Source organism: Hakea prostrata, chromosome 1 (assembly GCF_041222555.1).
Source record: "Hakea prostrata isolate BN-2017 chromosome 1, UWA_Hpros_2, whole genome shotgun sequence".
Taxonomy (NCBI): domain Eukaryota; kingdom Viridiplantae; phylum Streptophyta; class Magnoliopsida; order Proteales; family Proteaceae; genus Hakea; species Hakea prostrata.
The window spans coordinates 16,299,750-16,327,653 of NC_142600.1; the positions used below are offsets into that span (position 1 = coordinate 16,299,750).

Below are 27,904 nucleotides of genomic sequence, written 5' to 3' on the forward strand. Positions count from 1 at the left end.
AGATAATTCATCCCATTAAGTTTCACAGTGGTCATCTAAAGTGGAGAAAACCCACGATCTCTATAAATGGAAGATATAGGAGACTCTTCAGATTTATCAGACAAAAGAGATATAGGATCAGCCATCGTAAGAAGAAATCACTCAAATTTACAAATAGCTCCCTGGAACTATTTGAATTTACAATCAAACCCCTAGAATTGTTGAATTGGAGAAAAAGCCCCTGAACTTTTTAAAATTTACGGGAAAAACCCTGAAACTTTTCAAATTTGCAAAGCAATCCCAAACTTTTTGAATTTACGAAACAACCCCCCAAAACTGTTTAAATATATGAAATAGCCCCCTGTGAATCGAAAGAAATCTGCCCCTGCTGCTCTTCTAGAACCTCTTGAACTTGTTGCACCTCGGTATGTTCACCAGTGAGTGAATCCCTTGGTGGTTAGCTCTATATGTTAATTATTATTATTATTTTACTTTGATAGATCAAACTTATTTTTCATTCCATAATTTATTTTGGATAAAAGCTACCAAACATTTTTCTTTTTTACCAGAAATCTTGTATTCATTTATTTTGAATAGGTAAAATAGAGAATGAGAACTGATATAAAAAAAGTCCTAAATTATTTTCAATAAAAAGTGTGAGAAAAAAAAATAATGATTTCCTTGAACTTACCATACTTGCACACCATCTTGTTGCATGCATGGCATTGAATGATTGGAGCTATTATATCATCAAAATAAATCTTTTCTTTTTGGTAAGACATCTACCAAAATTAAATTTAAAAGATGTAAATTCCCCCTATTCTAATTTAATTCTTTTGTTTTTTAATATTTTTTTGAATAAGGCAATTCACATTTATTTGATATGTGGCATTTGATGATTGGTTTTGAACTGTTGTCAATTTTAAAAATATCTATATTATGAAATAATTTTTTTTCAAAAAGAATTATATATTAACTATGAAGAATATAGTCTTGCATGTTATCTTCTAGAGTAAGAAATGAAATATTTTATATAGAGATTTATTATTTCATTTTAAGACACATGAACGGATTAATGATCCAAACAATATGAAAAACTACACATCTCCTCAGGGAAAAAATATATATCAAAGGCCGCGTTGACATTAGAGATAATGACTCAACATCTAATCTTTAACAGTATTGACATCTCTATGATCAAAATCTCCTCATTAGAATTCAGCAACATTTTTTACTAACCAAAAGAAAAGAATTTCAGTAAAAATTTTACACAAAAAAAAAATGAAAATCAACAACATTTTGTTAATGAGATTTATTTATTTTTGATTTCTTTATCGTTCGCATCACTTTCAATCACTTGCAAGATGGACGGTTGAGATCAAAACCTCAAAAATCTCGACCGTTGGCGGCATATATTGGGTATTAAATGCACAGCATTAAGTTCTTGCGCCTGAATTACGCGCCATTAATATTCCGTTTCCTTGTAGTATACACTTCTCTCATGACCAAGTGTGGTATTTGTTACTTATCATGGGCAGTTTTGGGAAAAAAAATATTCATGAGCCATCGAAGCGTGGAACACCAACTCGGCCGGCTATAAAAGGCAGAGATGCTCATTTACTTTCCTCATCGCTTCCTCTCCTGAAGCCCCCAAGATTTGAAAACTTTCTTCTGCAACGTTTCTTGTCCTCGATCTGCATTTCGAGATCTGACTGGTAAGGGATCTGAATTCTCCATTAAACGTGTTTCTCTCCTTGATTATCCCTCTCTCCAAGGTTAGAGATTGTTTTTTTCTGTTGGTTTTGTCGCTTCTTTTCGTCTGACATTCAGATCTGGTTCTTCGGCATTTCTCAGCTTCTTCGAAAGAATGGGGCTCCAATTCTCGAGGCTTTTCAGTCGTCTTTTTGCGAAGAAGGAAATGAGGATCCTCATGGTTGGTCTTGATGCAGCTGGTAAAACTACCATCCTCTATAAGCTCAAGCTGGGAGAGATCGTCACCACCATTCCTACCATTGGTCAGTTCTGCTTGTTTCCATTGAATTGATTCACCGTCTTTTTATGTTTTTTTCGAGTATTTTGGTTTTAAGTTTGGGTGGACCGATCATGATCTCACATCAAACGGAATTGCCATCCGTGGGGTTCTGCAATGCTTTTTGTTTTTTTTTAAATCAATGCTGCTCAGAACTGCGTGCGTTCTTGTTTTTATATCTACTGCGGATCTCTTTGAATGTAGTGCAATTGATATCTTTACATTTCGGATCTGTGCGTCTTTTTGTGTTCTTTTTGTGTCTACCGTGCTAACGTTGAATAAGAAAATCGGAAAAATGATAGATCTACCGTGGCTTAAACTTGAAAGTAAAATGTCTCTTTCCGTTATCGCTTTGTTGTCAGATCTGGATATTCTGGCTTATAAATGGTGGAAAACTAAATACATTCTTCGTTGGTTGTAGGTTTTAATGTAGAGACAGTGGAATACAAAAACATCAGCTTCACAGTTTGGGATGTGGGGGGTCAGGACAAGGTAAGGACCATTTGGACTTGAAATCTACTATTGTCTTGATAAGTCCAATGAAACGTACTGATGTTGTAGGAATTTCATTTATCGCAATCTTGCTCATATTCCGTAACTGATGCTCTATAACAGATCAGACCACTGTGGAGGCACTACTTCCAAAACACACAGGGCCTTATCTTTGTAATTGACAGCAATGACAGAGACCGTGTGGTTGAGGCAAGGGATGAGCTTCACCGGATGCTGAATGAGGTAAAAGTTTTATGCTGGTTATTCACTCTTTCTCTTGGCATTGTGTGTTGGTGATCATACTGAGAAACAAACATCTTGATTCAGGATGAACTTCGAGATGCTGTCTTGCTTGTGTTTGCCAACAAGCAAGATCTTCCTAATGCAATGAATGCTGCTGAAATTACTGACAAGCTTGGTCTGCACTCCCTGCGTCAACGAACCTGGTAAATTTCTCCTGATTTCCTTCTTGTGCATATTTGATGATCTTTTCCTATGTTCCTCTACTTTGTTCAAAATAAAATCGAGCTGAATGGCTAGTTTTTCTGATAGCTTTTCATTCAATATCCTTCTTGTGCTTGTAATGCATTCAATGACTATCGAGAATGATTCTGTTCCCAGGTACATTCAGAGTACCTGTGCTACATCTGGTGAGGGATTGTATGAAGGACTGGATTGGCTCTCCAGCAACATTGCCAGCAAGGTAAAAATAAAAAACAAAAGGAAGTAAAAGGAGGAAAACAGATAAAACTTCTAGTTAAATTGCATGTCTTCTCACCTTTTACTAGCGGATGACTTCTTCTGGGCATGCATTTAAAACTTGTTATAGTTGATGTGATCATACAGAACACCATCTACTGGTTAAGTTGGTCTCATTCCAAATATCTTGAAAACATATAATACCAATTTCCCTGATCTTTATAACAGCTCTGATGTTTGTTTCTCTGTTATACCTTTTTATGGTATACATTAAACCTGTATTCTTGGAGTTCTCCCAGGGAAATTACTACCAACTCGTCCTTTAGTTTCGCTCTATGGTCCTGAATTGACATATAGAATTGAAAGGGCTGTCTATCAACTTGTTTCAGTTGAAATTAAACGGTGCATGGATAATATTCATTGTTTCTTAACCATGATACATGGTCCATTTTGGTGACTCCAGTTGCTTTATTCTTTCCAGGTTTGACATTGATCACTGCTGCTGGAGGAGAACCAAAAAGTTAGATTGCCAACTGGATTGAACTCTTGTGTGATTGCTGGCTTTGTACCTTAATTTCAGATTACTTGTTCAGAAATAGAAATTTTCCTCAGTTGTTGCTTACATTTGTTTCAGTTCTATTCTTTTTGTATCTCAATCAGATTCAAGGTCTTACATTGTAAACTTTGAAATTGTAATGATGGTTAAAGTATATTTTCTTTGTTGATTTTCCTACATGTGCCAGATTTGATTAATCGTGTCAGTCCTAGTTCTCAATGGTGTATACTCACTTCTTTTAGATCAAAGGTTGGATCACCCATGGTCGAACTCCATAGCAGTGACCCTACCTTGCATTGGAGGACCAGTTCGTCCCATAATCCATATTTGCAAGTTCTTATGAGCTACTACAATTCAGGCCTGCTGCCTGTTAATTGGGTTGGACAGTTGTAGCATAGTAGCCTCTCTCTTTTTTGGCCATTACTAGCCTTGCAGTTCCCATGTAAGGTGGGAAACTTTCTGTTGAGGCAGCTATTACTATCACCACTTAATTGTTGAAGAAATTCTAGGAAGACACTTGAATCTGTGTCGCAAAGCTGTGCATCCTTTTCGTTTTCTTAGCTTTACTGTCGTTCTTCAGAGGGAAGCAGCCATGAGTAAATGGATTCTTGTTTTTTCATTCACAAACATTTAGAGATCTTTCCAATTCCCTCCTATAGAGTGCTGCTGCTAAAACTAAATGCCCTGTAGGCTTTAATCAAAGAGTAAGAGCAACTTGGCATGGAGGAAATGATGTTTACACTAATAAGGAACAATGGATCCAGTAGGCTAAACCAAATCAACAGAAGACAATGGCTCCCCGTCCTGTTCCCTCCCTCCCTTACCCAACCCTAAATTTTTTGAGTTCTCTCTACTCTTGATGGAGCTGGCCGTTGAGATATGAGATTGGGACAAGCTTCTTGTCTCTTACCAATCCAGAAGTTTCTAGTCCCTGGATTAACACATAATTTGCCATGTGAAAGGGAATGGTGCTACGGCGACCTTGACCACAAGGATTTTCACACCTTCGCCACTTATCCAACTATCCTTGCTGAATGAAGCTTCACATGACACAAGGGTCTTCAGACTCACCTGTCCACACTTCTCTTTTCTTTCTCCTCCAACACACCCCCCCCCCCCCTCTTCTCTTCCAAAAAAAAAACCACCCACACGAAGGGAACTTCATTGAGCTAAAGAGTCATTACAAACAATGGAATCTGCAGACCAAAGCTAAGCCATGAAGTGGTAGAAGACCACTCAATTGCTCATTTGAGGGGGGCAACCTGTCCATGGAATCCACCTCCCTCTTGGAGGACCTTGGAACAAAAGAATAACTGACAAATACTAAAAGACTAGCAGGAAAAAACTATATCTTGATCATATATATTGAAATTGCCATTTTAGTTTAATCCAATGTGCAACTGCACAGACACTTCTTGCACGTCTAAACAAACTCTGAGACCCTCTGGAGAAAACCTTTGTCCAACAAATTAAAATGCATAATATCAGGCATGTACAAAATAGTCTCAACAGTTAAGCTATCTAAATCAAACGAGGGTTAAAAAGTTACTCAGCTTCTAGTGCTTCAATCTCATATCTCACTTCCTCTAGATGTTCATTTATGTTTGTCACTGCATCCTGCACCCCTCTGATGGCTTCATTAAGTGCATTGTCATACTCTGCATCCGCCTCAGCATCCTCAATTGCTGCAGCTTCCGTTAATTCACGAACATGCACACACTCATGCTGCATTGGGTTGCTATATCTGCAATGCTCATGGGTCACCAAACGTTCTGAGGGACGACCAGCCTTCTTTAAAATCTGAATTGTAGCTGTCTTTGGGAAGTAATGTTTTCCAGGGATCAGAAACCACATGCAAAGGGACAGGGATAGCAAGCTGGTTAAGAAAGTAATCCAGATGAAGCCCAACAAGATCATTCTTGGGGTCAGGGAGATGCTTGAAACATAAAATGTACTAAAACAATCTCATACTCAATCCTGCAAAGAAAGTCCTTTGCATTTACACCTCTTACTTTAAGGTCCGTCCCAAAAAATTAATGAGTCGAGAAGTTTACTATTCCCCCTCCCCATCATTCATTTGTCAGTTCAAGAAACAGTAGGCAGTGTTGATAAATGAGTATATTTCGAATGGGATACCTATGCTAACAATTTAATGTACACAGAAGGAATCTAATTCAGCCCTAAATGTAGAATTTCCTCACAATGGCAAAGCAGCAGCTCTCCATTAGTTGGGTGAAAAGAAGTAAAATCTTTTCATTTGGCTGGTTTCAATATAAAGAATGTGTGACTGTAATATTCTCTCCAGCAGCCCACCATATACTCCACAAAGTAACACTTAACATTAACGCCCATAACCTTTTCTCTCTTCCCTAAAATATGGTATGAATTCAAATGTACAGAAATTTCATAGACAGGTCATCTGTATACACTGGCTGAACATGTCTAAATACAGCCGACATTTTCTGTAAGGCATTTCCATACGAACATAACAGAACCCAAGTATCCTTACGGTTAGTAGAGGACTCGGATCAAAATTTAAGTGAATTTTACGATTCTTTGAAGCTTGGACCAGATCTTCCAGTGAACTCTCACCCCCATACATGTTTCCAGGTCAGACAGGCTATATTGAACTAAAGGACACCAACATGTCTCAAACATTAAAACCCTCTTAAGTTTCCACAGGATGATCCAACATGAACAAATGATTCAGCTGGGGACAGAGACACACACTCACAGACACAATGACAAAAGAAAGCAAAGAAACTCAGCTCTTTGCAGGTCCCAATAAGAGGGTAAGTGAGGTCTAAGCATCAAGAAAAGCTTCACTTTTCTCAAAGGCTAGAGCTGTATAAATGTATAGACCCAATAGTTGACTAGTTGAACTGGCTTGATTTGATCGAGGACTTAATTCCAGTTCAACCTCAGAGTCTGTCATAAGAACATTGAATTCAAAATGGAAGAATGACATATTTTAAAGCTCATAGCCTCATTATAATATATACAAGATCACCTTGGTCTCTAGAACCATATATGCACTTTATCCAATAACTAGGACAGTGCAAGTATGGAAGGGAAAAAAATTCTCCCAAAATAAAGAACTAATGGCAGATAGAAGAAGTGAGGAAGACAAATGGGGAAAAGAAGGGAAACCTGAGAAGAAATAGAGTACGTTGGGGTGTTGGAAAAGAAGGGGGAGCCTTTTGTTTCTATTCCATTGAAATAGACGATGATTGGATGAGTATTCAACAAAACAAACCCCCCCCCCCCCCAACCCCCAAAAAAAAAAAAAAACTAGACACTCCTGACCCAAATAAGTGTTATCCTAAATTTAAAATCCACTTGGGATCCTAAAATATAAAGAAATTCCAAGACAAACCCAATAGCCCTGAAAAAAAATTAAATATCCTAATAAGCCAAAATTTTAATTGGAACTGGTTCATCTCAAACTGGATGATCAAGTGGATTAGGGTTGGTCCAAGGATTTGCTGCTTTTACCTCAGCTATTTCAACTAATGCCATGTCAAACTTCTCTATAAAGCCATACCCAGTGCACAAGGCTCCTGCATTTAGTAGGTTCTGGAAAGGGCCAAATGTAACTGCCTTAACCCTGTTTCGAGCCATGTAAAACTTATCTATATACTACAATTCCAGGTAGAGTAGAAAATGCAGTTGGCAGAATTCAGGCATTGACCTACACTCACAGGACCCACCTCTGTTAGGTGAGTCCCATCATTTGCAGCTCTGCTCAAAGTTAAGTGGATAAATGACTAAATAAGGGCAGGTTCTATATTGGCAAAAAAACCAAAAAGAGCCATCCGGTCCTAGTGCTGACTGGATCCAAAAGCACCAAAATCCTTCTGTTAGGTTTGAAAAGGAATAACAGTGAAACAACTGGGGTCAGCTGGAATAATATTCAAAAGTTCAACCAAATGAAGGGAAAGGCAACGCAATCTGAAAATCCAGATTATTGATCTCAGATGCAAGCAAGCCCAAAGATCAAATCTGTGATCATATCTGAAATAGGAAGCAACTGTGTTGTTAAGGGGGGAAATGAAATCAATGAAAAAGTTCAGGAATGGTCATGGAGCTTTGGTAAACATTAGAGCATGTTGAATTCCCACAAACATCCAAGTACATACACTTGTTGTTAAGGGGGGAAATGAAATCAACAAAAAAGTTCAGGAATGGTCATGGAGCCTTGGTAAACATTAGAGCACGTTGAATTCCCACACACACATCCAAATACATACACTGAAATCCTTAACAGACTAAATCACTGATTAAAAAGTTCAAACTGTAGAGTTTCCCAGTCCACAAAAACCCAAATAAAACAAGTTAAAGATTAACGAGTAGCAAATTACCAGATGCAACTTTTGCTTTTCCTGCACCTGAACATCTCTTAATAAGCGAGCTAGATCATCTCGGCAGAAATCAGGATTCGAAAATTGAGATTCCATTTCAAGGACCTGCATCAATGTTAGAGAATTCAAACTTCAGTGCAATATGCTAGAGGGAAAAAATTAGTTAAGAAAAGGTTTATCATGATTCAGTAAACTACTTGTTTTGAGCAACCATTGAACTCTAATGTGATCTCACTGCACAGCTGTTGATAGGCTATGTCTCCACCTCCACCCATATATTCAGAAAAACCCCTGCCAAAGGACCATCAACTTTGAATTATGCTCAAAATTCTTGTCGTGTAGTGAAGTCCAGTGGGAGATTAGCTTGTGGTAGGATCACACATAAAGAGGCAAATCATATATGCATGCAATTCTGGTTGAATGATCTATTAATCAAACAAAACAAGTTTGTCGAATACATTAATCTAATTGATACTGGATGGTTTTATAGATATAAGGTAGTCTTGAAAAACATAAAAGTCACTAAAATAAGAAGTCATACTTAAGAACCAACAGTAAACAACATTCAGATTCAAGAATTTAGGAAGTCATAAATTGGAGATATCAATGAGTTAGCAAGTTGCTAGAAGCTGACGTAGAAAGTTCAGGTTTAGTAACAATTGAAAAATAGCAACTAGAAGCAAAATTAGCAAAGTTAATTTCAAAATAGAAGCAAAACATCAGATTAGAAAACTTGGGTGAATGGAAACTGGAAGTGCCCAAACTATTAGTAACAAGTAGAAAATAGAAGCAATGACGAGGAACTAGAATCTTAGACATAGCAGAGAACTGGTGTTTGATGGCCTTGGATTGCAGATATGTTGGCATAAACAAACTGGTTAGGGCTTGAGAAGAAAACTAACAGATGTTAGCATGCAGAATAGAAAATTATAACTAGTATGCACAAGAATGGAAACTTTCAGATCTGGCCTGTTTCGAGCGAAACAAAGAGAACAGCCAAGAGGACATGAATTAGGAGTCCTACCTGATCCACTGAGTTAGGTTCCCACCAAACTCGGGCTTGGAATAGCACTAAACTACATTCACATCCCACTAAGCACTTCACCGCATCCCGCAAAAGGAAGCTCTGAACCTCACAACAGAACTAACAAAATAAAAATAAAAAAAACCCAACATCAAGCTCTGTGTACTTTTCAAATTTAAGCCTATTGGTCCATTCTTGGTCCAATATAACACAGTGACAGCCTGGCTTGCTGCTGACCCTCTTTTCTCCTGAACAGAATCAGGATGTGACAATTATCGAAGATTAGGATCAATTATCAAGCCAGAAATTTGGTTTCATATGGAAAATGACATGTTACATCAGAGTCCAGATTCTCTCATCCTTCTCATAAGGTGACCCAAAAAAGATTAAATGTAAACCCTCCAAGTAGATAAGCATCACTTGTGAGCTCACCGCACTCAACCACCATCAGCACTTGTAACCAAACCTTGGCAGAAAAGATCTGCAACAGACAAGCTGCCAAGAGTAAGAAAGCCATAAAGTTGAGGATGGTACTCCTCAAGGGTAGAATGGACCGACCATGTTGCTCCCACAGCCTCACTTAGGACAGTACACTTGCAAGCTGCATTCTTATAAATGAAACCTTACCATGTTTAGTGAAAAACCACTAGATACAAATGCTTTATGTTTTATAATCTCTCCCGAAACCACCTTTTTCCACTGTTTGCACACAATCTTCCAACACCAGGTTTTTTTCTTCCGCAATACCACAAAAGTTGGATTTGCACCTTTTACGTGGCTTGATAAAATCTACGTCAAATAAATTTCTAGAAGCATAACTTCCACACCCCCAACCCACCTCCAATCCTAAAGAAAGAAAATTTTGGGTTGTCAGGTAAACACTAGAGTGTAGTTCATAATGGGAAAAGGCCAGCATGACATGTATCTACACCTCTGAAAATAATAAGTAAATATCAGATAAAATCAAATAACTAGATCCCCCCCAACCTGTCACATTCTATAAACGTTTGCTCTTTGAATCTTCCATTACACCCTTTCTACTCTGTCTTAGCTCTAACAAAATCACATCCTCTGTTCCATGAATAATGACGAAAACTTTGAAATATGAAAGGTGGGGTGGTATACGCAATCATTTCCCATCCAAGCAGAATGGGGATGTGACACAATGATTTCGTATCCGAGCAGACATGGGGAGAATTTAACTCTCAAATTCCGAGCTCAACTTGTATGTCCAACTGCCCCATAGAATACATTTCTACATTAAAACTCCTTAAACTACAATAATTATGCAACCTAGAAAGGCATTTCAAATGATTTCCTATCCAAGTGGATATGAGGGAGGTGTGGTTTACACGATGATAACCTATCCGAGCAAATATGGGGAGAATCTAACTCTAAAAATCCAAGCTTTTGTACTTCGTATGTCCAATTTCCCCATATAATGCATTTCTACATCAGAATTCCTTAAACTACAATAATCATGCAACCTAGGAAGGCATTCGAAAAAGGAAAAAAAAAAAGCATTCACGCGTCCAACCAAACACCTTCAAGATCGCTGAGCAATGTCACAAGGGATAAAACCAGTACAGCTAAGAAGATCGAGGTCATCATCCAAAAAAATCAATTATATTCCTAGAAGAGCAGAAAAGAGTACTACATCCGAAAAGGAATAAATTTTTCCGCTTGAAGAGGGGATTCCCTAATTAGTTAATCGTGTTGCTGTAACGTACCTTCGTAACTTTCCATAAGTTTCAGCCCTTCGCTGCTGAACTGCGAGAAATTTCCGAAGCAGATCAACAGTTCTAGAGAGTCTGAGATGGGTATCCTCTCCAACCAAATCCTCCTCCATGGGCGCCTCTCCTATGGCTACCTTCTCCAACCCCTCAATCACCTCATTTTCTGTCTCCATCAAAGCCCTTGGCCAAAAAAAAAAAGCACACAGCCCAATTCCTCAGCTCTTTATTTATTAAGTTTATTTACTTATGGGTCTCCTTTGTTTCATAAACTAATCTTGGGTCAATTTAATTCAATATATTAAGTGTGAGTCTCAAGTTGATTAACATATATGATTTTAAAAAGAGATCATTGGTCATTAAACACTAATTATATGGTTAAGAAAATATATGTATCCAAAAAAATCCCTCTACGTTTGAAATTTCAAATGCTAATGGCGATTAACGGTGTTATTCTGGTTGAACCCGCACATAATATATTACACTAAGAAGATTTATACGTAAAAAAACTATTATTTATTTTTTTATTTATCCTTTTTCGTTAAAATTTCATTGGCTCTTGTTATACTTTCCAATTCTCTCAAGTAGTTATAAACTTGTAATTAATACAATAAACCACGATTGAATTAGACAGAACCTTTGATGTATTTCCTATACCCTTCCTCCCCAGGCTAGCCCTTACTCCGATTCCCTGAATGTCCAAGAAAAAACTGTGATGAAAATCTGAGATTATTATTTAATGGGTTTATTATGAAAAAATAAATAACATTAAAATCAAGACCAATATCAAGAACATTTAAGGTATCAAAGAGGCCCACGGTTGGATCTAGGCTGAGGTTTTTTTAAACTCTAAATAAGGGCTCGACTTCAGTGCTACAAATGGTTGAGACTAAGATCTCGACAATCCGTTTTTGGAAAGTGTGAAAATATATATTTTAGAAATAGAAGGTCGATATCGAAATCTTAGTCAAGAAACGTTCGTTTGCAGGTGTTGTGCATTAATTGTGCAGCACCCAAACAACTTTTTAATCGGATTAGGGCCGATATGATCTGATTTGTGACACCGCATCTGATAAAAATCAATTTATGATTTGAGACGAGAGAGATGTGCTTTTTAGCTTCTAAATTCTTTATCCCACATCGATCAAGACAACAGAGAAATATTTCTTATATTGATCAGGATACCAAGGAAACATTATCGAGCTCAATCGTGCGGGCTTGTAACCTCAGCAAGGACTATGAGGTGATTGGAACACGCAAGGATAGCTCTTGGAGCTGTGCGCTCGTTGGTGACCAATTGATGGTCTGTACATTCCAAGTCTGGAGCTTGATCTGTGAGGGTATAGGTCTCTCACGGAATTGGAAGGAACGCGTGGCTCTGGTTTTAACCAGAGCAACGATTACTTCCCGCTCTGAATAGCGGAAGGCACTCAGGTCATGCAAATTGCTTGTTTTGTTAAAATCCATTTCTAAATTCTAAGGTAAGCAATGATTTTCTTGCTCAAGCCATGCTGAACTTGCTCAATGAGAGCCCCAGACGCCACCCATGGAGTCCATTCTGTTCTTCATTTCTAGTTCTCAAGGACTGAGATTCGCGAGGCATCACAAAATTTGGGTTTTGGTTGGCACTACGAGAACAGCAATGATACGAAAAGAGCAACTGTTGTGAACCCACGTTTTGGGAACCTAGAGCAGAAGAATTTCATAGGGGTAGGGATTAGAATTCAGAATACTAGAAAATGGGGAAGAAGAAGAAATGTAGAGAACAATAGAAAAACTAGGAGTTTGGGGATAAAATTATTTTTTCCTTCAAAACATTTTACCCTATTACATTTATAGTGTAGGGCTACCTCTCTATTTTTCTACCTTTAATAAGTCTTAGTATGACTTCTCTGTTCATGACATTCCATTTCATTTAATCATTTATAATATAATCTCTCATAAGCCCTTTCCTTAACTAGGATCATAACAGCAGCTCATGAGCACAAACAAGATGAATTGAGGGAATTTGGCGTTGGAGGGGTACTGCATTTAATAACAAATAAGAAGCTTCTGATTTAAGGGAAGACAGCAGTAGATAATACAAGCCCTGGAAGATTTGCAGAACTGTCTTTACTAACCCATATGTTAGAACTTCAGTCCATTATTGAATATAGTGATACCGGACTAAATAAATTCAAAGAATAAGCGCAGACCCAGGGAAAATTAATCTAATATGACCATCAAGGAAACTGATGAATCATTTATGTGACATGAATGTTTCGAAGACTTGATAAATTGACAGAAAAAGACTACAACTAAGAATATGAGATTTTGATCTCGATAGTCTGTTTCTTTAAATGTGTGAAAACAACAAGCAACCTCTTAATCTGATTAGGGTCGATATGGTCTGATTTGTGACACCACGTCCGACAAAAATCAATTTCTGATTTGAGACTTAAGAGGTGTGGTTTTAGCTTCCAAATGTTTTATCCCACATCGGTCAAGATATTTAGAGAAATATTTGTTAAATCATTAGGAGACCCAAAGTATTAATGTCGAGCTCAGTTGCGCGGGCTTGTAACCTAAGCAGGGACAAAAAGATGATGGGACGCCAGTCTGGCCCTTGGGGCTGTGTTCGAGGTTGCAATTTCTGGCCCGCCCGTTCCAAGTTTAGAGTTGATCTGTGGGGCTTGGGCGAAAGCATAAGTCTCACGGCTCCTAAAGTGGAAAGGAACGCGTGAGGCTGGTTTCACAGAGCAACGATAATTTCCCGCTCTAAACAGTGGAAGGATAACGAGTCAGTGCACTTCGAGCCACCTTGTTCCAATGGCTGGTCTGAACCTGGACCATCACCTTTTCTTTTTTGGTAACTTCCATTTCGTTTTTTTTTTTTTTTTTTTTTTCCTTTTTTGGTAAATCAAAAGAGGGGATGCAGGAGCGGCGACCTAGCGCCCCCCGCTACGCAATGTTCGGACTTTTTATCGAGTGCGACCTATACAAGCATTAGCCCTGTGCACTACCAGCGCAAGCACTCGGCCGTGAGCCCCACCGGAGGCCTAGATAGTCCACGAAGCCGGAGCACTCATGCCGGACCAAAGAACACACAACCGCCAATGCAAGAAACGAGGAGCGAGGGGATTCAAACGAAACAGAAGTTACCAAACCACTGGGGAGTGAGCGGACCACAGACCACCACCCCGGTGGGATAACTCCATCGTTTCTTTTTTCCTTTTTGGTAAATCAAAGAGGGGAGGGGCAACCAGCGCCCCCGCACGCAATGTTCGGACTTTTTATCGAGTGCGACCTATACAAGCATTAGCCCTGTGCACTACCAGCGCAAGCACTGGCCCCGTCAGCGGAGCCCCACTGGAGGCCTAGTATAGTCCACAGAAGCCGGTAGCACTCATGCCCAGACCAAAGAACACACAACTGTCCAATGCAAGAAACAGAGGAGCAGAGGGGATTCAAACCCAAACATGAAGTTTACCAAACCACTTGGGGAGTGAGCTTGTGACCACTAGACCACCACCCCCGGTGGTGATAACTTCATTTCGTTCAAACTACTATGGCTGTGCAAGTTGCTCGTCTTTGTTAAATCCATTTCAAAGGCAAGCTATGATTTTCTTGCTAAATGAGAGCCCTAGTTTGGGTTTGGTTAGCACTATAACATTAAGAAAACAGCAATGATACAAGAAGAGCAGCTCATAAGCGCAAGCAAGATGACTCGAGGGAATCTGGCGTGAGGGGTATTGCATTTAATAACAAATAACAAGCTTCTGATTTAAGAGAAAATAGCTGTAGATTATACAAGCCCTGGAAGATTTGCAGAAGTGTCTTACTAACTCATCTGTTGGAACTTCAGAAGCGCAGACCCAGGGAAAATTAATCTTACATGACCATCAAGGAAACTGATGAATCATTTGTGTGACATGAATGTTTCAGAAGCTTTGCTAAATTGACAGAAAAAGATTACAACTAAGAACACTCCTACCCCAAAGGGTACAGAAAAGCACATTAACCAAAGAAGAAACTACCATAGGATATCCTGCCTTGAAAGTTTTTTATAAACTACATTTACTAGAATTAGTTCTTTTCTTTTTTAGGATGAAACATTTGAAAGGTTTGAATACCGTTTGAAACACGGCTGTATATATTTCCTATGCAACAATTAATTCACCAGAAAATAATGTCACACTCAAACACAACTTTCACAACTACAAAACTTCTACAAAACTGATTTAGATGCAGGAAGTTTTAAATAGTAGATTCCTCTTCTGTGCTGGTTCCTTCACTTGTTCCAGTGATATTATCTGCATTCTCCGATGGCTCTGCTTCTTCAGATTTTGTTGGGCCAGGACCAGCTGATACCTTGACCATTGATGGGCGCAAGAGCCTGTCACCAAGTTTGAAGCCCTTGCGGAATTCTTCAATAATGATACCTTCTTCAAATTCTGCGGACTCATCACGCATTATTGCTTCATGCAGCTGAAGAAGAAAAATAGAATTAGGCTGGTTTTAGTGGAATAGAAAGAAAAAACTTTCTATGTGCATAAGCATTGGCTTGACTAGTCTCAATTTAGAATTCGGACCATTTCATAACTTGTCCTTCTCTCTATATTGAGAATCAATTGATAAAGTGCCAAGTTTAAATCGATGGTAGAAAGAACTATCACTATTAAACTCACCGAGCCGACTCAATTTAATCAAAGACCTGGACTGATCTAAAATGGCTACCAGGTCTTCATAAAACCAGAATAAACTCGATTGAGTACTCGAGAAAAATCAACAAGTACCCGACTGAGTTTCGAGTCGACTCGGTGGCGCACCTGCAATAAGTCATGGTCAAATAAGCATAATGAACTGACCTCCAATATGAAATTATCAGCTGTCCACTAAAACAAAGTTCACATGGTAACCTTGTCAAATTATATAATTTAATCTTTCATTTAAACAACGGGTTAAGGAAGAGCAAGAAATAACTTATCTAACGTTTGTTTCCCTTTTACTAAATACAAAGAAAAGCTCAACAAATCATTTAGTTCAGAACTCAACAATAAGGAAGAAAAATAAAACCCCCTGCGGAAGCTGAAGATGCATATACAAGAAAATTTCATACCACAATATGTTCTTCTGAAGTTTCATGTAAGCAAATAAACATGCACCCATTCATGTAAGCAAAAAGAAAATTATAACAAAATCCAAAAGCTGATAAAGAAAACAAGAACATTAGATGACTAAGAGATCAATGTGCAAAGATCCACTGGAAAACAATGACCATGAAATGTGTCAACCCAGTTAAAGATTTCCATGGTCCAACTCTCAGTGTTGCTAGTCACATTAACCTTCACCAATCTGAGAGATCCATGTCCAGTTATCATAAGCTCCCCAACCCCATCAAAATTAAAAATAAAAACCAAGAACCCCTACCTTGCGAAAACACCCCTCCCCTCTCCCAACTGTGCGACAGCCCCAAAATCCCCCTCCCAACCCTGTGATCCTCCCTAGACCCCTCCCACACCCCTGCAGCAACCTTAGCCAACACCCCCACCCTCCCCTTGACCTTGCAGCACCCCCTTCCCCTTCTTTCTCCCATTCGACCTCTCCCTTTTCCCATTCTTCCTTGTGGCAGATCTGAAGCCAGAAAGAAAAGAAAGGATCGAGAAAGAAACCTAAACCCTAAACCCTAAACCCTAAAGCCCAAGAAACCTCCATACCCAACTACAGGCTTCCTAGGTATCTCTAAACACACCCCATACTTCTTCGCTACAACCCATAGGGATTTGTTACTCCTCTAATCCATCTCAAAACCACCCCATAAGAATTTGTTAAAACCCTATCTATCCAAACACAACCCCCCCCCCCCCAAAAAAAAAAAAAAAAACCAAGGATTTGTTACTCTTCTTATCCATCACAAAACCAACCAATCAAGAATTGTTAAAACCCTAACCTCCCCAACCCAACCTTATTAATCCAAAACCCAAATTTAACAATTTTATCCATCCCATTCTTAGATTTTATTTTATTTTTTAAAATTGTTTTGCTGGTCTCAAGAGTATTGACTCTGGGCTGACCTTAATTCTAGGGAAACATTCACAAGACCCTAACACTAGAACTCGGTTACATCACCTGCTAGGAGGAAACCACTGAGTTGGATGATCACAAGTTCCACATTAATGTTGCAAAAGTTTAATCCAATAAACAGAAATAGAGAACTCACCAATGGGTCGAAGGGGCTCCCAACTGTCTCCACAGGAACAACCCCAAGTGATCCCAGAATCTCAGCAAACTGTTTATATATGCTTTGATAGCTATTGTTGATCTTCTCCTCTCCCTCCGTCTCTACTTTAAGCTGGGCTTTGGCCCGCTCAAAGTTATCCAGCACGAGCAACAGAGACTCCACCACTTCCCCTTGTGCATTTGTCACCAAGGAAAGCCTGTCTCGCTCTGTCCTCTTCCGAAAATTATCAAAGTCTGCACTGATCCTAAGAATCCTCTCTCTCCCAACTGATAATTCTTCAGACAAGATAGATACCTTGTTTGCAAGAGATATTTTTTCATCTTCAAGGGATTGAAGGTATGCTTCTATCTCAGCAACCTTGGATTCATCATTACTTGATAATGCTTCCTTGTATGCTTGCAGTGACGCCATGACAACAGAAGCTGGTTTTTCTCCCTCATCGACAATGCCACCATCAGTGGCACCATCTTCAATGGAAGCTTCACCATCCACGCTCCCCTGCAAATGAATTTATTAGCAGTAAAATACAGAATTGTTTATAATATTCTATGAAAACGTATTTTTATTGACATTCAGACAGATAGGAAGTTTTACCATACCAAAAAGTCTTGATAAGAGTGGAAAATATAATGTTAATCTTTTTGGTATCATTTTTCATTCTCATTTTTCCTATTTTAAATAATTAAGAAAAAAAAAATCAATACTGAACCATTTTTTAATCCAAAATGAAAAACCTAGTAGCAAATATAAGAAGAATTGGTTGTTAAATGAAAATAAGTATGGTAAACTATATGCTAAATAATTCTAGTAGTGGGTGAACAGTTGAATCTCTCAGTTATCTGTGAACCAGAAATCAGAATTCCAATATGTACTTTTTGTAATAAAGCCCCTTCTTCTCCATTCTTGATTGTCTCCCTTCCCCACCAGCAGTTCCTCCCCCTCTCCCCTCTCATAGTTAGTTCCAACTCTCTCACCCTTCTGCCACCAAAATCTCCTGCACCGCCTCCAAATCCAAAGCTACAAGACCACCCCCACCCTATGGCAAACCTCCTCAATCTGGTTCAAGCAACACCAAACACACAAAATTCAGGGTACTCATCTCCAAAGAAGAGACTGTATCCTCCTCTATTTGATATCTCCAATTGGAGATCATCTAAAAATAGTCCCCTTGGATCCACACCACTTTTCACATGTACAGTGTGATAAAAACTCAATTTTAGGGTTAGGGTTCCTATGATGATTTCTCTAAAATTAAGGGTTTGCCGAGAATCTTCCAGCAAATAAATTTAGACATCCTATGGGTGGAATATATATATATATATAGCGGCCGCCTAGGCAGCAAAGCAGTTTTTGAACCGCTTAACTAACGGGCTGATTTCTTGCCGCTTTTTTGCTTAGGCACTACCGGTTTGCCGCCTAGATGCTAAAGCAGCCGCTTTTTTTACATTTTGTAATTTGTGCATTTTTTTTAATCATAATTTATTCTAAAATGCCGTATATAAATTTAAATATGTGAGTCATTTCGAAATCGAGACCCAATTTGCAAATGAACTCCGAGGCCCAAAGTGCCTATCGGCAACAGAATGTGAAGCATGAGCCATATTCAATGATTGCTGATATAGTAGATACTATTTTTCTTTCATTTTCATTTTTCACATTGATTATTGATATAGTACATACTATATAATTATTGTTATGAATCTTATGATGCTTGATGAGATGAAGTTATGTTTTTGTTCTTTTTTTGGATAATTTTTCATAATTGTGATTCTTGAATGTTTTTTTATTTTTTATTTTTATGAATGTGATTGTTAAATGTTTGTTTAGTACTTTAGTTATTATAAAAAGTAGTTATATTAAAAATAGACTAAACCGCTTTGGTCACTTTATTACCGCCTAAGCGCCGCTTAATCGCCAAGACGGAGCCCCCAATCGCTTTGGTTTGCCGCTTTAATATATATATATATATATATATGGAGGAGTTGTGGGAAAGACAACGAGATAAAATTGGGACCCTATGGGTTGATAGGAAAAAGGTGAGGGTTTTACCAAACTCATGCGGGATGATTTTCAGATGACTAAAACCATTGCAGGATTAATGGAATTAATATGAGAAGGTTTAGGGAGATTGTGGGAATGATTCCTGGACAAAACAAAAGATAAAGAAGATATTAGGGTTGATAGGAAAAGGGAGGGAATAATCCTAAGGTTAACAAGATTGGTATGGCTAGGGATTTGAGATGTTAAAGAAAACTAAGGAAAGAAAAGTAAAGGGAATTAAGTTCAAATGGAATGGGAATTATCTTGGATAAGGGAGGAAGGTATAGGGGATCTTGGGCCAAGGAGGGGGTGTCCTTGCTGGATTATAGAAAGAATCCCAAGATTCTTTCAAAAATCTTGATTTTCTTCTCTTTTTCCTTTTCTTTTCTATCTTTCGTTTCTTTCTTCTTCTTCATTTTTTCCCATTTCTTTCATTTCTTTCTTCTTCTTTCTTTTTTTCTATTTTTTTATTTTCTTTTCTTTCTTACATTTCTTTCTTCTTTTTCATTTTTTCCATTCCTTTTATTTCTTTCTTCTTCTTTGTTCTTCTTTCTTTTCTTTCTTTTCTATTTCTGCCACAAGTTTCAGAAAAAATAATTTAAAAAAAAAAACTTAAAAAGAAAACAGAAAAAAAGGGGGGGGGGGGAGGCTGCCCCAACAAAGAGAAGAATGGGGAGGGCTTTCTTGCTGCTGCAAGAGGGAAGGGGCTGCGATGGTAAGGGTGGGCTGGGATGGCTAGGGAAGAAGGGGGCGGGGAGCTGGGGGTGTATATACTTACTTGTAGACAGCTGGAAGTAGATGAATGCTGCTGGTTCTTGAATCAACATGCTGCAATTGAAGGCAAGAAGACTTGAAAATTTGCCGTGGCCCTCCCAAGAAGGTCACGACCCAATTTCCCACAAGAGATATCAATTCTTTATCCAATGTAGACTAAAGTTCACAACCATAGGCTGGCTTATTTATAGCCTTACATCAAAAAGAAAGAACTTAATTCAAAATGGGAGACTCTATCTTGGCTCAACTAAGACTTAGGACCAACTTAACAACAGTTTCCTTTGTAAGTTAGGATACCCTTTTACAACTAATTAACAACCACATAAAAGAATTCTTCTTGAAAAAAGGCTAACTTATCTACAAGAGTCCAACTTTAAAGAAAGACTCCTAAGGACTTAAGAACTCAACTCACAAATCAACTCAAGACTTCTAAACAAAACAAGACTCTGGAAATAAAGAAATAAATTCTGAAATTAAATTCCAGCAGATAATTAGGGCTGAAACTGACCATATTACCTCTTTTACGGTTAGCCCAGCCCTAGATGCACCATCTTGGTTGAGCCTAGGCCCCAAACCAGGGTTTTGGCTATATACTGAATTCTGGTTCACATCACAGTGTCTCTTGAACAATAATTTTTCTTGGATTCTATTCTGGTTTCTTCTTTACACTTTGATCTACATCAATTGATCCATGATTAACTTAATCGATTAGGAGGACACAAATGAGTCGATTAAGAGGTTTAAAAATACAATTAGAAGGATCAATAGAAGATGGGTGAGCATTGAGAGGTTGGTCTCAGGCTAGATGATCTGGAAGCCAGGATTATAATGGAATTATGGAAGTGGTAGATTATCGCAAAACCAAACTTAAACTGATCAGCTGTAAACATAACCTTTATTACACAGAAAAGCTATATCTGAGGCCATACAAGATGCCAGCAACTCAATTGAATTCTTTGATGGACCTAGGACAAAATCATGAGAGCTAGCAACAGATGGCTTGTTCAGATATAACACCATTCTTTTTTTGGTCAAAAGATATAACACCATTCAACCATACAAGCAATTGATAACCCAATACAAGGCCAGTTTATGCACTCTCAGGGCCAATCACTTTTCAAAGGAAGAGATCCTGTTCAGCCTCCAGTTCTGTCATCAGTCTGAAGATGCAGGCATGCGACCATCTTACAGAAGAAAATAACACAAAATAAGTGCTTTCTTTATAGCTAGTTATAAGTATAGAGCCAGTGGTGCAATTGTCCATGTGATGCCTTTCATGACCAAAATCAGAGACGACTTGTTGGATGCTTTTGAGGTTAGTTGGTTAGTTCTTTGAACCTCAGGGACCTTCTTAATTGTTATTATATCCTTTAAATTCATTTTATTTTCTTTCTCTTTCTCTTTGGAGGGTGCCCCCCCCCCCCCCAAAAAAAAAAAAAAAAAGGAGGGAAGAAGAAGAAAGAGTTGAGTTGTGATGTAACCTCACTGGGTTGAGGCCAGAATCTAGGATCTACTAAGGAGAATCAGCAGACATTAGGGTTTCTAGAGCCCTGCGGTTAGGAATTTAGGGCTGTTTAGGAGTTTTAGGGTTTGTAGGGATGGCTTACTAGGATTTAGAGGTTTAAGGTGAATGAAATACAAACCTGAACCTTGCTGTTTTTGGGTTCAGATTTAAATTCCACAAGTCGATTTTGGGAAATTAGGGCTTAGACTAGGGTTGGATCATGGATGGTCCAATGGGTCTGAAATTGGGATGGAAGGTCACTGGGGTTGGGGGGATGAGGCTCCTAAAGTTTGGGACAGATCTAATGGCTAGATTGGCGTAGGTCTGACCTTAAATTTTGGGTTTCTAGAGAAGTCCAAAAATTCAAAAAAGAAAAAAGTGACATGGGAATTACGGTTTAGGGGAATAAGAAGGATTCAGTTTGTCTAGGGTATAAGGGGGTGGCTAGGGCGAAGGTTGCTATCAAAAGCTAGGGGCAGCAAGGGGGTGAGGTTTCCTAAGGGGATGGGATTTGGGTGAAGGATGAGGAGATCTAAGTTTTAGGGGTTTTGGAGAAGAAGGGAGAATGCCACAAGAGAGAAAGAGAGAGGGAATGGAGGGGTGCGATGGGGAAAAGGGTTGGGGGCTGTTAGGGATGAAGAGTTACTGTAGCTGAGAGCTTGAAGAAGATTAATTGCATTAACAAAAGCCACAAACCAGGCTGTTGCAAGGTTTCCTCCCTTGGAAACCTCCAAACTCCACTCAATTCTCCTTCAGTCAATTTTCGTTCAATCATAAACTGGTGTTTGATTACATGTCTGAGGCTTTACTATAGCCTACAATGAATGACTTAGACTTGGACTCAACTTTGAAACCAACACAAAGAAAGATTTCTAGTTTACTTGGGACTCCTACTCCACTAAGAATTATAATTTGTCTCATCCTGGACTAATTCAAGTTACACAACAAGAGTAAGACTAGTCTCCAAGGAAAATTTGGACAACTCAAAGGTCTATTTTTATTCAAGCCAACTGGAAGGATCTTTCAATTGGTCCAAAGGTTGTTTTGATTCCATTTCTGATGAGGGTTTCAAAGTTTGGGTTCTAATCATATCCTGAATCTCCTACTTATAGCCTCTATTGGTCTCCCTAAGGAGAACAACAGGGTACCTCACAGTGGTTTAATCATACCTACATGATCTCTGTTAAAGGTCATACTAGGAATTTTCTTATTAGTGTTTCTTCATTGCTATGAAATTTTAATCTACTCAAACAAGTTTGTTAAGCTACCACTAAAATCCCAATTTTGAAGCATTGTTTTTCAAAGACTTAATCCATCTACAAGTGTTTTACAATATATAATACCAATTTCCTTAGTTTCATACATGAAAACAATAAAACACTACAGTTTTTCAAAAATTCTATAAACATGCAAAACCTAAATATTCAATTAGAAACAGGTACTTAGTTAATCTCTGAAGCAAACCAAATTTTATCTCAGAGTCTAACGTTCATAGTACTATACTGCAACAAACGACACTTGCAGTTTGGTGGGAGCTTTGTACCACTGGGTGCGCCATCTTTATCAATGTAACACGAGATCCAGGTATTAACTGAACTTAAAGAATCTAGTCCCAGCTGAATAAAAGGAACAATAATATTACTGATACCCACAAGTGTAGCTGGTCGCTGAGGTATCGGAAACATTGCTGAGGTGGTCGGTCTGAGGTCAGGTAAACTTACAAACTTTCGTTTTGTAAATCATATTCGACTACCCAACATCAATATCCTATTCATACATGAACAATCCCTCATCTAAGAACTTATCAGTAGACCTGAAAATCTTCAGATCTAATCCAATCTATTACTCCCTGAGCAACACACGAACCGCGTACGCATCGAAGAAAAAAACACTACTCCAAATGTCCTTATAATTTAAACTATTTTAAACCCAAAATCATTTTCTGTTCGCATTTCCCAGTTGAACTCTTGCCCAGACTCGTTATCTAACCTACCAATAAGAAAAAGAAAATGTAACAAAAGCATCAAATTAACAAAATATTACCAGTAGAGTTTCCTCAACCTCGTTGGTCTCTGTAGTTTCCCCAGAGGCAGCCAAAGGCGCCAACCTTAACAACCGGAACGATGGTTTAAACGAACGATTGGAAAGCGATAAATGGAAAGGTCTTACACATCTCTGGTTGAAAGATATACATGTACGTTTCGGTATTTCCAAGGAAGTGGAGCTAAAGCCTAATTGAGGTACGAGGAACGTTGGGGTTCTGATAATTGTGGCCATTGCAGAGACAGATAGAGTTGGATAGAACCCCTATTCCCCAGGAAAGATTGACTCTTTCTCTATCTACGAAGAACTCTGGAAATGAAAACCCAGTGAGTTCTGTGTCGAAGTGGAACGATTGCGAGTGAAAGGAATGATCTTGAAAGAGCGACAAACACATTTCTAAAGTGAAGCGTGGTATGGGCCCAAGCCCATCTACTTATCAGGTAATGGTTTCAGGCCTAGTTAATCACAAAAGCCCACATCTATTCACTTCCGGCTTTTATTGCCGGCCCAGAGAATAATACACAACCGCTTTAAGGATCTTTGTCACTATCATCCATTTTCCTCTGGATAAATGATACATGTCCATCAATTACATTCAAAAATTGAGATAATATTTAAAAGATACAATTTTTTTTTTAATTTTATTTAAACCTTTGGATGTGACTAATGGACATGTGTCATTTATCCAGCGATAAATAAATGATTCATTTCTGACACTGATAAAAGAGTATAAGGTATATTGTTAATGCAGGGTTGGTAGAGTGGTGAGATTCATACTTCTCAGTGGAGAGGCCATGGGTTCGACCCTTGTAGACAAACATCCCCTTGAGAATGTAATCAAGGTGCGCGCAAGTTAGCCCGGATGAATGCCTTCCCACCCCCCACCCCTCAAATCCAATAACCATTGAGCGAAAATAGGCCATTTAGTCGAACTTGCAATCAAAAAAGCCTTCCTAGGTAAAAAATAGCTATAAGATGTGCCATCTCATATAATTTTTCTTTTCTTCTTTTAGTAACCACCATCTTATAGAAATTAACAAAATGAATATGATAAGTTGACTAACCCCAAAGAACTAGTGACTTTATAACCTTACTTAATAACTCATAAATTCTATTCTTTGTGTGGTCCATTTATCAAAAAAATAATAATTAATAATAATAATATAGTTAAGTGGTAATTAGCAAGTCTCTATTATCCACTTACCTACTGGAACAATTATAACAAGAAAACATCTTTTGCTGTGTTTCTTGTACCTCTCTCTCTATTGTGCACACAGCAGTGCATTCATATGCAAAATAATTTAAAGTCAAACAGTTAGCCATAGCATTCTATTTAGTATCAAACTGCATTGTTGTGCACAGCTGAGAGATGTGCAGAACAGATAATATTTTTCCGATTATAACTATAGTCATGTGATAAGTATGAAAGTTGCTCGCTTGTTATTTTCATTGTTGATTTTAAATTTATTATGGCTAAAGAGAATGTATGTCCTTTAATTTAATGTTGAAAAGGCCCCTTAAGATATACAAGATAGACACATGAATGCATTAAATAATAAATTGCACACAAAAATATAAAACACAATTTATTTTATATGTTAAATATATCATATTCGTTTACCAATATATATATATTAGCATAAAGTCCAGAAAACGTGGCAACATTTTTTGCCTATAAAACCATTGTTTATTTAAATTATTAGAGTCTTAATTCACTAAAAAAGGATGTCCTAAACTGTAAATTACCATTTTAAAATTCCAATAAAATTAGCATTTAATTACATTCACGTTTTAATAAGTCATATTATTACAACATTCGATAACTCATAATTAATATAAAGGTTTTGTAAAATACTGAATTTTTTATTAGTTGCCATAAAATTGGATGAAGTTTAAAGTATCATAAAATAAATAAATAAAAATATTCAATGATATATTGAGATGATAATTGGTGAAAAGCACAAATATCCCAAAACTATGCTAACCTGGTGATCACAACCCCCACCCACAAAAAATGCTTCTTAAATTTGTTCCATATTAATAAATTCTCTGGCTAGTTTGGTTATTTGAATTCAGGGAATCATGAATCGGAGATTTATACCTACTTGGTCAAAAAACATTATTAGGTTCATGAAACCCAAGGATTTAACTTTTTGCCTATAAACATGAATTAGGCCATTATTGAGTATCATGGATTTCACCCTAAATATAAAATGGATGAAATTTGTGGATTCATGGGAGTAATCTAACGAAACTCCATGAACTTCGATAAATTTGAAGCTAACAAAACAATTACTTTTTTGAACTAGGAATCCATAGATTTGAAATCTAATTTTATTTGACCCTATATTCATATAATCAAACAAACCCTTAATCATGGTTAGATAATCTCATAATTCCTAAATTACTTTTAATCTTTCGTGACTTTACAAGTGTTGGTCTTAGGAGAAGAAAAAAAATATATTAATTTCATCTTTTTTCTTCCTCTATTAATTCTCTATTATTTCTTTATTTTAAATTTTTTTATTTTTAATATGTCTCTATTATTCCTTCATATACTGTTAAATATTTTGATTTTAATTAAGGGTATATTCATCACTTTCTCCAATCAACTAATGATGTCAATTTGACATAGTTTTAGGTTTTTTTTTTCCCCCAATTATCATGGGTGTTCCTAAAAATCTTCCAAAAATAATCAATTATATAATAATTTGTCTATTTTAAATTAGCTGGTCAGTGTTGTTGGCCTTTTATTGGGTTTTGTTTAAATGGAGAGGAAAAACTCCATGAATTTGCTTCAAAGCTTGTTTTGTTTGACTGTTTCTGGAGTGTTTGTTGAAATTCGTTGTAGAGGTAGAATCCAAAGCGCAGTTGTAGATCTTGATCATAGCCTGAAATCTTGAATCTAGTAAACGATACTATTGAGTTTACTTTGAAGTCTTGACATCTTGATAAATGGGTTATTACTTTTCAAAGCAAACCATCAATTAAACTCCATCAAAGTCTAGACTAGAAGAAATAAAAGTCAGTTATTTTTGTCAGATATATGAAAATGATGTGAGATGTGATGTCAGTTTTGTTGCTTCCATTGTTAACATCATATATAATAAATCAGCTTCTCATGAAACATGACCAAATAAGCTGAGCTACTTGCTAAAATTTGATTAGTCAAATTGGTGGTCCCTTGCTCCTCCCCTTATTTGAGTTCAAAATTTTGAGATCTAGAGGCCACCTTATATGTATTTTTTTAATTAAAAATAAAAAGTAGCACAATATTATAAAAGTATTCATTGTTTTATCCTTTTGTGATTTGATATAATAGTTTATTAAACAATCTTTATTTAATTTTTTTTCAATAGTTAAAAGCTAGTGTTATAACAAACATCACGAAATAACAAATCGAAAAATAAACGAAAAACGAAAATACACAGAGTTAGCGTGGTCCACACATTGATATGGTATGTTACGTCTACGATCGAACAATAATAGTTTTTCACTATGTAGAAGAATATTTCACAACTAATCGCCAATAATGACATTACGATAATTCTCACTTAAAACCCTATGTATAGCTCTAGCACCCATTCCACATACTGAAATCAGTGGTGGACGCTCAACTTCTACCACAGGTCTTCGCAAACGGAACATTCTGATCAGTCACCAAAAGATGTCGATGCAAGTCCATTTTTTAAATCAGGGCTCAAAACATAACGGTTAGAGATAAAAACTATGTCGGATTTTTGGAAAAGAGTTTTCTTTATCAAAGTGGTATTGTCCCTTCAAATCTTTTGTAAAAACCAACTACATTGTCAAGTGGACTAAGGAATCTAATTTATGAGGTACCAGCATGTTTGTTCTTTCCTTTGGTTGCTATATCATCTAGATTATATGTGATTGAGCTTTATACGCGGAGGTAGATGCAGTTTGAGCTTTGGTTGCTTTCTAATATCTGCTAATAAATCGTCAATGCAGGGTTGGTGAGTGGTAAGATTCATACTTCTCAGTAGAGAGGTTATGGGTTTGACTCTTGCATGCGACAAAGCTCTTTATGAGGATATAATCGAGGTGCGCACAAGTTGGTCCGGATGAACCTCAGAAAAAAAAAAAGCTGAGGATTTCTTGGCTCACGTGGCTTGGGGCTTCCGAAAAATTGATTAGATACAAATCCATGGCTTCTCCAAATTTGTGAAGTAAATGCCCTTGTTTGTACTAGCCTTTATTTGGAATGATTTTTCTATTAAAAGAAAGAGTTTTATCCTCTTGTGGTTAGACTTAGTGTGAAATGTCTAAGTTGCTTTAACCTAACATGACTTCATAGGATTAGGAAATTAAGATTGGGGTTAGAGTTTTAAAAAGTTTAGCTTAACCTGACTTTATTGCAGATCCAAACAGCCAGTAATAAACAAACATATATATAATAAATCTAATATGTTCTTATTGGAGCTATGAA

The 27,904-nt window shown here is 37.4% G+C and overlaps 3 protein-coding genes and 1 non-coding gene across 4 annotated transcripts; 2 read left to right on the forward strand and 2 right to left on the reverse strand.

Annotated features, from left to right (window-relative positions):
• The first annotated feature begins 1,590 nt into the window (after positions 1-1,590).
• On the forward strand, positions 1,591-3,911 carry LOC149027867 (ADP-ribosylation factor 1-like). The gene is made up of 7 exons (XM_089166668.1): positions 1,591-1,694; positions 1,834-1,994; positions 2,430-2,500; positions 2,624-2,743; positions 2,828-2,946; positions 3,122-3,203; positions 3,681-3,911. The coding sequence occupies exons 2-7, from the start codon at positions 1,847-1,849 to the stop codon at positions 3,684-3,686; spliced, it is 546 nt and encodes a 181-aa protein (XP_089022794.1). The 5' UTR covers positions 1,591-1,694; positions 1,834-1,846; the 3' UTR covers positions 3,687-3,911.
• Positions 3,912-5,087: 1,176 nt separating this feature from the next.
• Positions 5,088-11,056, reverse strand: LOC149027868 (DNA repair REX1-B protein). The gene is made up of 4 exons (XM_089166678.1): positions 10,871-11,056; positions 8,314-8,407; positions 8,117-8,221; positions 5,088-5,570 (listed from the first exon to the last, which is right to left on the reverse strand). Exons 1-4 carry the CDS (start codon positions 11,047-11,049, stop codon positions 5,301-5,303), a joined length of 648 nt encoding a protein of 215 aa, XP_089022804.1. The 5' UTR covers positions 11,050-11,056; the 3' UTR covers positions 5,088-5,300.
• A 2,353-nt stretch (positions 11,057-13,409) lies between these two features.
• LOC149027869 (signal recognition particle RNA) lies at positions 13,410-13,712 on the forward strand. The gene has a single exon (XR_016171278.1).
• Positions 13,713-14,763: 1,051 nt separating this feature from the next.
• Positions 14,764-23,821, reverse strand: EMB1241 (Co-chaperone GrpE family protein). The gene is made up of 3 exons (XM_089166689.1): positions 23,455-23,821; positions 17,073-17,591; positions 14,764-15,340 (listed from the first exon to the last, which is right to left on the reverse strand). Exons 1-3 carry the CDS (start codon positions 23,686-23,688, stop codon positions 15,110-15,112), a joined length of 984 nt encoding a protein of 327 aa, XP_089022815.1. The 5' UTR covers positions 23,689-23,821; the 3' UTR covers positions 14,764-15,109.
• Positions 23,822-27,904: the final 4,083 nt, after the last annotated feature.